At 42.0% G+C, this 15,464-nt stretch overlaps 1 protein-coding gene across 1 annotated transcript in view; it reads right to left on the bottom strand.

Annotated features, from left to right (window-relative positions):
• Positions 1-5,311: 5,311 nt before the first annotated feature.
• LOC138267210 (extracellular calcium-sensing receptor-like) overlaps positions 5,312-15,464 on the bottom strand; it is a 31,012-nt gene continuing 20,859 nt past the window's right edge. Inside the window, exons 5-6 of the mRNA XM_069216064.1 lie at positions 13,002-13,125; positions 5,312-6,240 (exon numbers count right to left, since the gene is read on the bottom strand). Coding sequence (XP_069072165.1) covers positions 5,312-6,240; positions 13,002-13,125 — 1,053 coding nt within the window. The remainder of the gene's footprint in view (positions 6,241-13,001; positions 13,126-15,464) is intronic.

The following is a 15,464-nucleotide window of genomic DNA, read 5'->3' as shown; positions in this document are numbered from 1 at the left end:
AGACCCCTCCTGATAGGTGCTTACCTGGTTAGGTGTCCAATCCCCCTCTCAGGGCTACCTAGGGTCTCTCCTCTCGGTGTTTCTTCAGATTCAGTTTGCAAGACTCCAGCAGGAATCCTCTGCATCCTTCACTTCATCTTCTACCAATGGATCAACCGTTGACTGCTCCAGGAACTCTACAAAACTGCAACTAAGAAGCTAAGATGACTTCTGCAACATTGTATCTTCAGCTCCTGCCAGCAACTGCAACAGTTTCCAGGTTGTGCATCCTCCGAGGACTGCCTGTCTTCAGCCTGCCCCAGAAGAACCTAAGGAATCTCCTATGGAGTGACGGAGGCACTTCCCTGCTTCAGCGGGCACCTCTCTGCAGCAACGAATGGTGGCTTGGGTTCCCTCTCCAGATGACAGGCGTGGATCAAGCAACACGGGTGGTGGACTAAAGTGACTCCGACAGTCCCAACGTCCAGTTGTCTAACTTTGGTGGAGGTAAGAGCTTGCCTCCCCACGCAAGACAGCACCCCCGTGCACCGCGTGACTAGCACTTGCTAAGGCTTGTGTGTGACCCTCCAAGAAGTTCTTCATGCACGGCACAGCTTAGGCCCCCCAGCACCCCATCCTGTGATGCCCAGTGTCCTGAGTGGTTCTCCGGCGGCGTGGGAATCCTTTGTGTCACGCTGCGTGGGCCTCCATTTGCAGCTCCTTTGTCCCTGGGCTGTGGGACTCCTGTGCATGCTGCCTGGTCTTATGAGGGCTCTCTGAGTTGCTGAGAGCCCCCTCTGTCTTCCCTTCCTGAGTACAGGCCACCAGGTCCCTCCTGGTCCTGGGCAGAGCCATTTTCCGCTACGCGAGCTTTGCGTCTGCCAAGGCTTGCTGACGGAATCCAATGACGCAAACCAGACCTCATTCATCCATCCAGCATGGGACATCTTCTACACCAACCAGGAACCCGCATCTGTGTTCTTTGGTGCAATACTAACTCTATTTTCTCACCAGTGGTTTTTCTTTTGCACCTTCATCCGGGTCAGCAGGGGCTCCTGTTCTCCCTTGACTCTTCAGTGCTTCTTGGACTTGGGTCCCTTTCTTCCACAGGTCTTCTGGTCCAGGAATCCATCATTGGTGTCTTGCAGTCTCTTCTGGTTCTTGCAGTATCTTCCATAATGAATTCTAGTGTGTTTTACTCCTTCTTTCCTGGGCTCTGGGGTGGGGTCTATTACTTACCTTTGGTGTTTTCTTACACTCCCAGCGTCCCTCTACACACTACACTTGCCTAGGCGGGAAACCGACCTTCACATTCCACTATTTTAATATGATATGGTTTGTGTTCCCCCTATGCCCATTACAACATATTCTGATTTTCACTATTTGCACTGTACTGTACTGTGTACTTACCTGTTTTTGGTCACTAGTGTAAATATTGTGGAACTTACTCCTAAGGGAGTATAGTCTCCAAAGTATTTTGCAGCATTGTGTCACTAAAGTAAAGTACCTTTATTTTTGTAACACTGAGTATTGTCTTTCATGTGTGTGAGTACTGTGTGACTACAGTGGTATTGCAAGAGCTTTGCATGTCTCCTAGTTCAGCATTGGCTGCTCTGCCTACAGCTACCTCTAGACAGCCTGGCTTCTAGACACTGACTACATTTCACCGATAAGGGATAACTGGAGCTGGTATAAGGTGTAAGTACCTGTGGTACCTTCTGCAAACCAGGCCAGCCTCCTACACCAACATAGCGAACATTGTAACAGTCTAGTCTGCTTAAAATCGGGGCTTGCACCAACAACTGTCTCGAATGTTGATGAATAAAAGGGCAGATGGTCTGTAGATGTTTCATTAGCAGGACGCACATATACATTAACTTATTGATATTACACTCAAATGAGTATTTGCTATCAAATCGCATGCCCAGATTGCAGGCAGATAATGCTGGTTCCGCAAATTCTCCTAAGAATTAAAGCCACAACACAGAGGTCCAGAGCGAGGGATTACCAAATATAAAAAACTTCAGTTTTATCTGAGTTACTTGGAGAGAATTGGCATTCATCCAGGAAGCTACCTTGATCAAACAGCTTTTGAACGTCTTCTGGAGTTGGGAAATATTGCCCTCCATGCGGATGACTGTTTGGGTATCATCCAAAAAGCCATAAAATTGAAAGCCAAAAGAGGCAATCAAATCTGCCAGATGAGCAACATACATATTAAAAAGAGTGAGACTGAAAGCAGACACCCATGAAACCACAGGCTACAGCTTTAAAATTTGAGTGAACAGTTGCCACCTGGACTGCCCGAGTTCAATTTCAAGAAAGGATTCAAACCACCTGAATGGCTTGTCCCTCAGGCAATAGCAAGTAACCCTTTCACTAAAATAGCAAGAGAAATTGTACTGAAGGCCACTGACAAGTGAAGGAGGAAGAGTGTTGCCCTACTTTCTCCATCTAAGATCATACGGATGTCCTTGGTAGCCGTTGTAAGTACAGTTTCAGTGCTGAAGCAGGATCTGTGCTTAAGTACACCTTTCTCCTAAAATTCCTGACTGTAGCAAGCTTGCTCTGTATTTGCTCAGCTCTCTAAGATCTTTGCAAAAAATGGAAGAAGAGAAATAGGTTGATAATTAGAGGAAATGCTAGGGCATAGAGTTTCCTTTTTTAAGAGAGGAGTAAGTACTGCTGATTTACAAAAGGCAGGTACCACACCCCTTTGTAAGGAGTTATTACACGTAATAGTTATAAAAGGAGATGAAAATGGGGCCAGCTCTTTAAAATTATTTGAAGGAGGGGGGTCGAGAGGAGAGTTCAACTTCATTATAATAATTTTAGATAACACCTCCTCCTCTGTAATAAATCCAAAATCTGAAGAAGAATTAAAATGGTGAACATCTTGATCCAGCCTACCTTTACATTCCTCTGTCAGGGTGAATGATGATAAAATGAAAGACATTTTTATTCTGAAAAATATCCGCCACTTCTGAGCAAAGTGTTTGTCTTGGCAGAGCCATGGGTAAATGCTGCATACTTTGAGAACTGTAGACCACAAAATGTTTGTTGGCAGGGTTGTTTGTGGGACGATTTTTATGATAATAACTAAACCAGGAGGCTTTCAAAAGCCCTTTAAATATCTGAAAACAGCATGCAATATTGTGAGAGGCTCTCTATTGTTTCATGGCATCCCTTGCCCTCTCTAAAACTCCAGAAGTGGCCTGAAAGTCAACACTGTGAACACAGGGATTAAGGTATTCAGAAAAACAGCACGTCTTTTCTTTTCATTTTCTCAAGTATCCATAAGAGCAAGCGTTTTCCCTCCTATTCCAGTCTTACAAATTTAGATTTTACCTCCTCAGGTGCTACAGTCCCCCTTCCCTTTCAGGTAACGCTGCATGTTTATCAACTGCAGATGCCAGTCTACTGCAGGTCACAATGGGCTTGTTGTTGAAAGCAGCCGTATCCATTCTAACTGACTAGCTGTTGTTTGTTGTTCTACCCTATGCTTAAATCCAGAGAACCAATAGAACATTTGATCTCTGTTAATTTCCTCATCAGTGGTTCAAGGGTAGCCTCTGGCATTTTTGGTTGCTCATGTCACATGTCACTTTCTGCTGTTTGTTGATGACCATTTCTGAGAACTACAAATGGCATGCCAGCTTCTGTCTAAACCAAAGCCAGCACCCCAGCAGGTGATAATAGATGTGTTACTTCAATCTGGACCACTCTGGTGAACCTCCACCATACATGCCAACATTTTAGAAGGTGCCTTGAAGTGTGATGGGATGGTGTCCAAAGGACACAGAACATTGTTGTATTTATGTTTTGGTAATTCAATACAGTGGGATGGTGTGCAGTATAGTTATAGTTCTTAAAGAGCACTACAATTAGTGTGTTAGTGTTCTTAGTATGCAATGCAGTATGCTGAGCTTGTGTTCAATGTGGTGTGTTATCATGCAAGTGGTGCTGTGTGGTGGGATGCACACAAGTGTAATCAGTATTTTTTTTACCAGGCAGTGAAATGGTCTGAGCTAGTGTCCCTTGGAAGCAGACATGCTAAACCATACACCAAAGTCTTGCACACTGCATCATTACAAAATCCTGTTGTTGTACAAGAACCACCAACAAAAATGCAGTGATGACATACAGTAATAGGGCAACATTCAATCTAAATAAAATTAATTTAACAAAAGGAGGCTAAATTGGTAATGTGAAAGGTGTTCTAGGATGATGTTAACTTGGAGATTATTGTGTGGTCAAAGGTGTTACATAGGTCCTTTTCAACTCTAACATTTTGTTTATTACACGTATACTTCTTTAAACCTGTTTTTATTTTCAAATATTAGGCTGTGTTTTCTTAAACATGTATAATTAATTATGACATTTTCAAAATAGACAATATTTAACATATTGTCACGGGTCTTCAACCTTTTTTGCATTAAGTTACCTATGTTCAATAAAAATCATCCTGAGGTCTATTAGTAGTGTTGTAATCATAAGCACGTCAAGCAAGATTACTTTTGTGGCCACCCCAGGGAAGAATACCAGGCGTAATCAATTCAGTGCATCAGACGGGACTGCCAGCGGTAATGTACAAATGGCTTAGTCACTTTTGAATGCCCTCTCCACTGGTAATGCGTAACAGCCATGCAATGCCACTGGCACCAAGGTTAAGAAATTAATAATAAATATCTGCATTACCACATCATCTTTCACTCAAATATCAGCTTTAAATAGATTATGGAAATTCTGTCAATTTTTCATTCCATATATCAGTCTAAGTGTTTCATGTTGAATACACGCTCTCAATGTTTGATATACATATATTAGTGCAACCAAGCAAAATGTTCTAATTGAGTAAACCGTGCTGCACACGGGAGGACCACTTATAGATTGCTGGCCTATCTACGTGTGGCATATGAGATACTCATTGCAGAATCCTGCTCTATGTATTGCTGTTCTTGAACCAAGCAAAAGCTGGTGCTTATTCTAGCAATGGGCTTGTTTGTTATTGACAGGTATGAACCAAGATAGACTTTTATATCAATTGTGATACTTTTTATGTACATTGTGCATCAAACCTTTGTTAAGTGTTTTGTATACATATGCTTTTCAAGCATTCATATCTGTTTTTTTTTTTCTTTCAAATTTGATATCCAAATCTTGTTTGGTCACTAGTTTTAACTCTAATATAACACAGACGAGAAACAATGGCTTTCTGAAGATATTACAACAATACATCACTACACTGGAATCCATACAAACACAACAATACAAATAATGATTACGAAAGGAAAGCTGAGGAATACATTGCAAAGTAGTAAAGAGAAGACATTTAAGACATGTTATCTTTATTGCTCTGTCCTTTTTCTCTGCCCATGAGATATTCCTTAGTGTTCATTTCCGGCTTTAGTAAGATTATGTAGCATTTTGGTAAAAATATACAGAAAAGCAGGGCAGAACTTGAAGACAGGATAGCAAAAATTTCCATGGCCACCATGTACTTCCCCTTAGTGCTAAGGTAAGCTGGAATAAATGAGAGCCACACACTAAGGAAAGCAAGCATGCTGAAGGTGATGAATTTTGCCTCATTGAAGCTGTCAGGGAGCTTTCTGGCTAAAAAGGCTACTATGAAACTAACGGTAGCCAGAAACCCAAGATAGCCCAGCATGAACCAGAAAGCAATAGGCGATCCCTCATTGCATTCAATGATTATTGTTCCAGGATGCGTGAGTATATTATTTTGTGAGAAAGGAGGGAAGAGACTCAGCCAAGATGCACAGATGAAAACCTGAATAAGTGTGCCACAAATGGTGATCATATAAGATAATTGTGGTCCAACCCATCTCCTTAGGTTACTGTTGGGTTTAGTAGCATTGAAGGCAATGACCACCATGATGGTCTTAGCAAAGATGCAGGAAACACAAAGAGCAAAAATTATACCAAAGGCAACCTGGCGGAGAAGGCATTTCTCCTGAGTGGGAAATCCAATGAAAGTCAAAGAGCAGAGAAAACTCAAAGAGAGGGACAAGAGTAAAAGAAAGCTGAGTGAACGGTTGTTGGCCTTCACAATTGGAGTGTTTCTATTATGGACAAAGAGACACAACATTGCAGAAGGAATCAGTGAACAGAAAATGCAAATGACTGCCAATATGACTGCAAGAGTGTCTTGATAGGAAAGATACTCTCTGCTCTTCGGAGTACATGAATCCTGTCGGGCATTGGGCCACTGATCCCATGGGCACATTAAGCAATCAGCAGAGTCTGTAAGAAAGAGTTAAAAAGGCATTTAGAAAGATGTGTGCTCATCTAGTTAATTAAGTAATGATATTTTGGTCTATTAGCTTTTGTAGTTTATAGGGCCAGATGTACCAATCTGTTGTATCCATGCAAGCACTTAGATTATAATGGATTCTCCAACAGGAATTAACTGATCTATTAGTACATAGGTTGGTTCATAAAATTCTTTACTAGTTGCACAAATACTAGTTGCAAGTTGAAATCAATATTGAGCATCCCGTATTTAGCACATCAAGGCCCTATGTTCAGTGCCTTATATATTAATATGAAGTATGTGATGTACTCATTTATTGAAAGTTCATATCTAGGTTTATTGGGGCCACATTATTTGATGGAGACTTGTGACCTATTTGGCCTAGCTACTTTTGTTTCCTTCTGACTTTCAGATAATACTCTGCCCTGCGAAACTCATTAAAATTGTGCATTTTGAGACGATTTACACCATTGTATTGCTGTCATTTCTGAAGGTCTTAAGCTGACATTTCTCTGTCTACCTTTGCATAGTCTAAGCAGTAACTTAAACGAACAGATATACATAGAGGGAGCATTGAAAATATTAGCAAATAACCACAAAGTAAGAACTGTGACAATATTCAGATAATGATGCTGTAAATCTCCTTAATCCTGCCTTCACTCTCCCCTAGCAATGCACACTGTTCTAATATAAGAAAACTGCTATTGGTCTCATTTAGACGTGATGGAATGGAACAGCCACTGAAAGTCGACAGATGTTACATTCTGCATAGTTGTGGTTTGGCTGCCTCAGACAGGATGGAAAAGCTACTGAGGTTCCAACAGGAGACCCATAGCTGGTTCCACCATCAGAAGCCCCCAGCCAGCCTCCCTTGCTCCAAAGGGATGCCATTTTATCAGTGACAGAATAACTCCCTAAATTCATGTGCGCCTTCAAATGCAAATTTTGTCTGTTCTAATCCACCATGTAATGGATTTGAACAGAAATATGTAAAAATGTCTTTGACACCCCCATTTCTGCTGGAATATGTCCATTTTATTTTCAGTAGAGAACCCCAGTTTTGCTTGTTTTCCAAAAAAGTACAGAATGCTATAGGGAAGTCGTAACGGCGAGAACTGCCGACTTTGGAGTTGGGGGAACCAGGTTCAAGTCTTGGCATCAGCTCAACATCCTGTGATTCGTGGCAAAACACTTAGAGGTTCATTATGAGTGGGCAGATGGAAAGGCTGGCCGCCAAACTCCTGCAGTCAGGTTACCCCCAGTGCAGCCGCCTTCTCGTGGGCCACATTAGGAGTTTTCCGCTGGGTCAGCGGGCGGAAATGGTGTTTCCGCCCACTGGCCCAGCAGGGGCCCTGGACCCCATCTCTGCCATCCTTTAAATGGTGGGGCTACCGCCATGTAATTGCAGATGAAGAAGGGAATCATAATCCCCAGGACAGTGCTGCTTGCAGCGCTGCCCTGGCAGATTAGGACCGCCATCCCCTTCTGTGGAGGAAAACTGGTGGTGCTGGCGGTCCGACCGTGGCGCAACTGCCACAGTCGTAATGTGGCTGTAGGACCACCACATTGACGGGCGTCCAACCGCCACTGCAGCTCTGGCGGTCTTAAAACCGCCAGGGTCGTAATGAGGCCCCTAATCTCCATGTACCTACAATCCAGCGCCTTGAGACATTTATGGGTGATTTGCATTTACATCCTGTATTTATTTATTTAAAAAATATTTTGGAAAAAACTATGGCAAGCAAGTATTTGTTTAAAAGGCTAATTTCCTCAGATGTGGGCAAGTATGCTCGAGGAGGGAGTGTCGTTTTGGAAGACTTGAAGGAGGGTTCTGTGCACAAACCTGATTGACACCAGCTTCATTGTGACAATTGATTAAACAGGTTATATACACTGAGACAGTATATTGTCGTGTAGCTTCACATCAATATCAGAACATGTTAGAGTTGTTTTCATGGATTTTGAGAGGCCTGAGGAACAGACTAAGTTAGAAAGAACTACCGGGTATAGGCCCAGATATACAAAGATTTTGCATCAGATTTATTCTATTTGGTTAATGCAACACAATGCAAATTTTTCTGCTGGGCTTTTTAAATAATCACAAGTCGTGATTTGTGTTGGTTTGCAACCAAAAGTAAAACAATGCAGTGCAATACGCTGCTTTACTGTGAGTCAAGGGGGTCTTTCATAGGTGGTGCCGGGCATTCCTATGTAACCACCTATTAGTTTTGATGAAAACATTGCAGAAAGGGATTTGTACCAAAATTCTGCACCTCCGTTTGGTAGGCATAAGGAGGAGAAATGTCTTCATTTTTTCTCATTTTTCCTCATTTTCTTCCTCTGCGTTCTGCAACACACATAAAAAGAGGAAAGAATCTTAAAGGAGCATCGATTTTGTGTAGGAAGGAATCCCTTCCTGCAGAAAAACTATGCAGAGTACAATGCGTAGACCCTTGTACTACCTGGTACTATGATGCAAGGGTGCCTGCGTTGAGGCGCGGCAGCCACAAGAGCGCCAACGCAGTGCGAGAACAGAACTGCAGAACTTCAAAGTGCACATGGTGCAGTTCTGATCTTTTCTGTTCAGAAAACTTAGCAAAGCAACTTTGCATGCTGCTCTGGATTTTTTTTCCTTTCTGCATACAGCTGCCTGGCTCGCAGGTCTTAGTCACTTCTTAGAGTTTGCTCTCCTTCCCTCCCCGCCTGCACCTCTGCAGTTCTAGCAACACGATGCCGGAGGGAAACAGGTTACTTTAAAAATATATATATATCAATAAATTTGCAATAGGAGCAAAGCTATAATGAGACAATTAGCTATTTAGAAATCAAGATGGGAAAGTGAGAAGAGATATCTAAAAAAGGAAGGAATAGGATTGGGATTGAGTAAATTCAGTGGCGGTGATAAGGAGAAGTATACAACAGGAAATGAAGAGCAGTGCAGTGGGCATTAAAGACTCTGAAGAATCTGAAAGGAGGAAACACTGAGAAGAATAAGGTGTTTGGCCGTTATCTGAGGATGATGACAGATCATTTAAGGTAACTAGGGGGAAATGTGAAAGCAAAAGTATTTAGATGAATGAGCACAGTTAGCCAAAAATCTATGTAGTGTTCGGAGTGGCAGGTATTATAAAAGCAGGTTAACCCTGATGAGGAAGAGGACTTTTAACACTTCCAGTGTGAGGGTGAGGGTTCATCCAGTACATGGGTACGTTTATAGAGGACGAGGCCATAAGACAGTTGAAAAAATAATGATTAATAATTCCTTGGGATAAGATTTGTTTAATCCTAAGGAAATTCAGCATCCCCACAACTCAGAATGGTGGCTTGCGGACCACGTGGGAAATTATGTAAGAAACAGGATAAGAAAGCCAGTGGATAAGGAAGAAAGAGGGATCATGAAAGCTCTTCAGCCTCATCCCTTTCATTACCCTCCAAACAAAATATTCCTTGTCACTGTCCTGACTTCTTTTAAAGAATGCCCTGCAGCCTGTTACAATTGTCCTATAAGTAAAAGCTTTTTAAATAAATATGGTAAACAACCATCATAAACTAATTAGCCTCCCCAAGATCTAATCACCTTTCCAAGCACAATCCTAACCAAACTCCCCAGGTAATCCTGAATCTCTTCTTTGACCCAGGTGGTCGATAACATCGGCTGCGTTGGAACAACAGCAATACAGTTAACCACAAGCTCTTCAGTGGAACTTCTTGAAAGATCAATAGGTGGAAAGGGTGTATTTTTGGACTGGTCAGCCAGTACAAACAATGCTGTTCATTTTGTCAGGACGTGCAATTTTCAACAGACAATTGCACCATCGTCCGGAAGTACACATATTGGTATTACAGAATCTTGAGGAAGACGAGGTGGCGCAGCTATGTAAACTGGCTCAGGAGGCTCGGCGGAATTGGCAACAGTGATAGATAGTAGGGTTAGATTGAGGTGCGAGGCAAATAGGGTGACACATTTTGAACACTGCAAAAATGGCTGTAAAATCTTAGCTTGGAAAATAAAATCTGAGATAGTTAGAAATAGGGTGGTAGAAATTCGAAGTGGAGGAAAGCTTTTATAATTATTTAAAAAATGTATATGCAGAGGAAATTGAGTTATCTCTGGGGAGGGTGAAGCAGTGGGTGAGGGGATTGGATTTACATGCCCTGAGGGAAGAGGAAACTGAGAAGCTTAATGAACCGATTAAGAGGTTAGAAGTAGAGCAAGCTATGCGGTCCAGTAAACTTGGTAGGGCCCCAGGACCAGATGGTTTACCAGTCGAGGTATACCAAACCCTAGGAAGTTGTGTTACAGACTTTCTGTGTAAATTGTGCAATAATATAATAGAGGCGGATGAAAGGCTTCCCCTGTCTTGGAATTAAGCTATTATCACCATTATTCTAAAACAAGGTAAAGACCCCTAAAAATGTGAGGCATACCGTCCAATATCCCTTTTAAACAGTGAGTATAAAGTCTTTGCAAAAGTGTTGGCAGGTAGGCTGGGGGTGGGGGGGGGTCGGAAGGTTAATTCATACAGACCAGAAAGGATTTTTAAAGGGAAGATACATGCGCGAATTGACTCACGAGTTGACAGGTTCAATTGATTATGCCACTACGTATCAAATCCCGCTTGCGGTTGTAATGGTTGATGCTACAAATGCGTTTGATAGGATTAATTTGACCTATTTAAATGAGGTTTGTGAGGTCTTTAAACTGGGTAGTCAGTTTATAAAGACATTATTAAAAATGTATCATGACCCGTGTGCTAGAATTTTGGTTATTGGGTCCTTTACTCCTTCATTTTAAGATAGAAAGGGGAACAGGACAGGGGTGCCCGTTATCTCCACTCTTGTTGGATCTATGTATTGAACCATTGGCTACCAGTATTAGAAGGGACCAGAGGATTCCCCCATTTATGTGTAGGAAGCTATGTAGGAAAGTTTTGCTATATGCAGACAATTTATTGGTATATACATGTAATGTGAATCAGGCAATGCCAGCACTTGAAGAATTAATGATGGAGTTTGGGGAAATATCGGGTTATGCCGTCAACAATCAAAAGACAGAGGTTATGGCATGGAATATGGTTACAAGTACCCCTATAGTTAAAAAGCAGGAGTTTAAGTACCTAGGAGTCATAACGCAGAATATAAGTAAATTAGCTGATATAAACTTTATAAAAGTGATGAGTGAAGTGGACCAATTAATGAGAAACTGGGCCAATCTTCCCCTAACTATTATAATTTGGGTAAATTTAGTTCAGATGGTAATAGTGCCCAAATTCACATTTATTTTTAATTCAATTCCATTAATGTATAACCAATACTGTTTCAGGAAACTCCAAGGAGAAATAAGTAGTTTTATCTGGCTTCGAAGGGAGTTCGTATTTCCTGGAAAAAGCTGAGAAGGACAAAAGAGAAAGAGAAGATTGGCGGTCCCGGATCTGCAATATTACGCGTGGGCTTTTTATCTGCTAAACGCAAGGGAATTTTTTAATCAATCAGGGTACTCGGATGTGGGGCAGATCTTGACAGTAATGATGGAGGAAAAGTATGAACAGCAGAAGAGTTTTTTAGACAAATTTGGAGACCCCAAATTTTTCAAGAAAATCAGATTTAAGTTGCTGCAGGATTTAGCAAAACTTTGGTATACGATTAGGAGGATTACAAAACTATCCTACTATAGTTAACATGCACCTGTTTGGGACTCACCTGGCTCACCTCAATTGACAAAAGATGCTTTGGCAACCCCGCTGAGAGAAGCTGGATTATTGGAATGGGGACAGTTTTGTTATAATGGAGAAATAAGGTCATATGAAAACTTGAATGGAGAGGCAAGGGGTAATATGTCTAAATTTAAATATCTTCAGATAAAAAGTTGGGTGAATCTTCTAAATAAGGAAGTGGGAGGTACGAAAAGTCTGGAGGAATTGATGCAGCAGGGAACCGTTTTGAAGAAAGAAGTGGCCAGATCGTATTGGTCGATTCTGGACATTGTGGATGGTGAATTTACTCTCCCAGAAGAGTTATGGAAAGAATGCTTGCCAGAGTTACGGCAAAAGTATTTATGGTAATTATCTGTTACACTTTTGTATAATACGGTTGAATCATTTGTTTTCTATTCATAGTCTTCTGGACACCAGAAAATCTCTCAAGACTTGATCGGAACATCATGGTTAGTTGCAGAAAATGCAGAGCGGAATCCGCAGATGATTTACATATGTTTTGGGAAGAAGTAGGTGCAGCAATCAAGGAAATACTTCCTCGGAGCCCCAAGGTATGCATGTCATTAGTCATCTTTGGATGTCAGCATAAAGTAGCCAAGATAAATAAGGATGATGCTAAACTGCTTTTTTACATGATGTTGGTGGCAAGGAGGGAAATATGTAAGAAGTGGATTAGTGTCCTCTTTCCCACTTTTTTGGGGTGGAAAGACTCTATGATGTGTAACTGGCGACTTTGGTGCGAGGGGGGATAGTAAGAGATGCAGGTTTTGGTTCCACCTGAAACAATGGTTGGATACTGGAAAGGATATGGCTAGGCAGTAATTAGGGATGGTCTTATGATTTTGTGTACTTCCAGAGATATCAAACTTTTTCCCCTTTACTTTCTCTTAACACATCAACCTTTCATTCAAGCAAATTTTACAAAAACTATAAGCATTGTTTAGATTTGGGGAGGAAAGGCATGTTTCTCGTGCATCTGGTCACTGTCACTTTTTGGGTCAAGAAAGAAGACTTGACAAAGCTGTTGATCCACTTACCAGTTTGGTTGGAGATCTCCCCTAGAGGGCACTGGACACACAAGAAGCAGCAGGCAGGCTCTCCTTCTATTACAGCTTTCCTAAACCCAGGAGAGCAGCTCTTAGTGCACACCGAGGAAGGAGTCTACAAAATATGAATAAACACAGTCATGCAAGAGAGTACTAAAAAGAAATATTGAGCAAATGTAAAAGCTCTATCATGAAATGCTGATTGATGCAGACAAACAGTCTCCCAAGTCCCTTATTCTATCCCTGGGATTAAAAATGCATGCAGAATTTTGACAAAAAGTTCATGTTCTCACTATCAAATTACAAAGCATTCTGGTGCACCTCGACGTAGCTGCATGTGCACAATTTGCAGTGCACTAATCGAGTGAGAGCATGTGCTAAAGCTTGTCATCATGGGTGAGGTAGCAGCATACATAGAATCACGCCTGACACTCAAATGGATGTGCGTAAAAGGGAGCCTATACCAGGCTTTTCTTCCCTAGCAGCAGTTGAAACCTAGCATTAAGGAAGACACAGTGGCCTAGATTTACAATGACTTTGGTTCGAATTTGCCTTACTTTTTTAACTTAGAACTGACACTAGGTCTACTGGTGGGATTTACAATCCAAAGCCAATCATGATTTGTGTTGGTAGCCCAAAGTAACACAATGCAGCACAATGCACTCTCTTGCATTACTTGGTGTTAAGGGGGCATTCCATGGATGGTGCTAGGAACCCCAAGGCAACCACCCATGAGTTTTGACACAAATCCAAAACTACAAAAATGGTAGACAGAGATTTTAACGAAAATCCTGTGCCTCTCTGAGGCAGGCATAACAAGGAAAAATGCTTTTATGTCTCCTCATTGTTTCCCTTTTTGAATGTGTCCTGCATTGTACGGCACACAGACCAGAGGACAATGTTCATTCTAAAATAGTACTTGAGATCTGGTGGAGGAACCGAGGGCAGATGTGTCATTGGTGCCAAGGACCACTTCATGCAGACCTGGTGCTTTACTATGTGCTATGGACCGTGCTGCACAAACTGTGCTGTGCTCACCCACTTCCTACAGTGCTAGACATTCATTATGAACGGCCTGGTTAAGTGTGGAAACTCTTGTTACTGCATATGCATTACAATTAAGGCCCAGAATTATCATTATGTGATGCAACACAACACTGCAAAACAAACTGCTGTGCTGCACAGCGTCAAATGGAGAGGGCAGCAATGCAATATATTTACAAACATTGAGCAAATTCCTGTTCTTGTGCATTATGTGCTGCTGAGTGCCAACACAGGCACCCTTGTGCCATGGTGCAAGGGTTCCTGCGGTGCAGGCAGGATTGCTTTGTGAAGTTAGGGACACATTCCTGTTTTCCTCTTTCTACGTTTGAGGCAGAATTTTTAAGATATTTCACCTCATAGCGTCTTTATCAGGAAAGTGAACTAATTTTATGCATTCCGTGGTTTACCAGTCTTGGAAAATATGGGTTTGCGCTAAAAAGTATGGGTGAGTACTTGTGAATACCCTTTGCTCTACCCACGTAACGTCTTCCTGGTGCAAAGTAAAGTAAGGCAGTGACTTTCGCTGCCTTGTTTTACTCCATATTTACCAAGCAACACAGGGACACACAAGGTGGCCTTGCACGGTTTAGTAAATCTGACTGAAGGAATGCATTGCCCTTGCGACACCCAGCGTGATGCGAGGTCAGTGCAATCCTTTGATAAATCTAGTTCTGTAGTAAAACCCGCTGATATATATGGGGGAGCAATGACCATTATTTACCAGAACATGAAGATTTTGGCACAATAAGCACGAAAATACATGTTATTTTCCCAAAAACTGATAACTGGGTGGTACGTATTGCACCCATTAAATTCCAACTCGGCAGAGTTAGATTTTATCACGTGCAAGAAAACAGGTACCAGGCTACTCGTAATGCGGGCTGTAGAGTTTCATTTTTGGACATAAAACACCTGTGCTTTTCTTTCAGGGACTATTCACACGGCAGTGCAGACACCACATATCACAAGTGAAGGACCCGCCAGATGAGAATCAGATCCAGTGAATCCAGATTGATAAACACAAAGGGACATATTTATAACAAAGTAAAGCAGGGCAGCCCCGCAATGTTACCTTGATACGCTGCTTCACAGGGAAAGGGCAGGAATGTGCCATATTTAGAAGAATACAATGCACTCCTGTCTTTGTACCTGCGCTGGCACCGTTTTGGCTGCCTAGTTCCAACGCAGGTGCTCCTGCACCATGGTGCAATGGTGCCTGCATTGTAAGGACAATTGTTTTTATGCAGGAAGGTGCCTCTTCCTGCACAAACGCAATCCCCTGAGGCGTTATCCTCGTTCTATGTGTACAAAATACAACTCCAAAAATCTAAATAGCCTTCTAGAAAAAAAATTCACTGATGAGACACTGTACTCAGTGGGCATGGGAACGAAACAGTGGACCTGCCCACT

This window comes from Pleurodeles waltl, chromosome 12 (assembly GCF_031143425.1).
Source record: "Pleurodeles waltl isolate 20211129_DDA chromosome 12, aPleWal1.hap1.20221129, whole genome shotgun sequence".
Taxonomy (NCBI): domain Eukaryota; kingdom Metazoa; phylum Chordata; class Amphibia; order Caudata; family Salamandridae; genus Pleurodeles; species Pleurodeles waltl.
The sequence above is the reverse complement of the archived record's forward strand: the minus strand, read 5'-3'. Positions and strand labels throughout refer to the sequence as shown.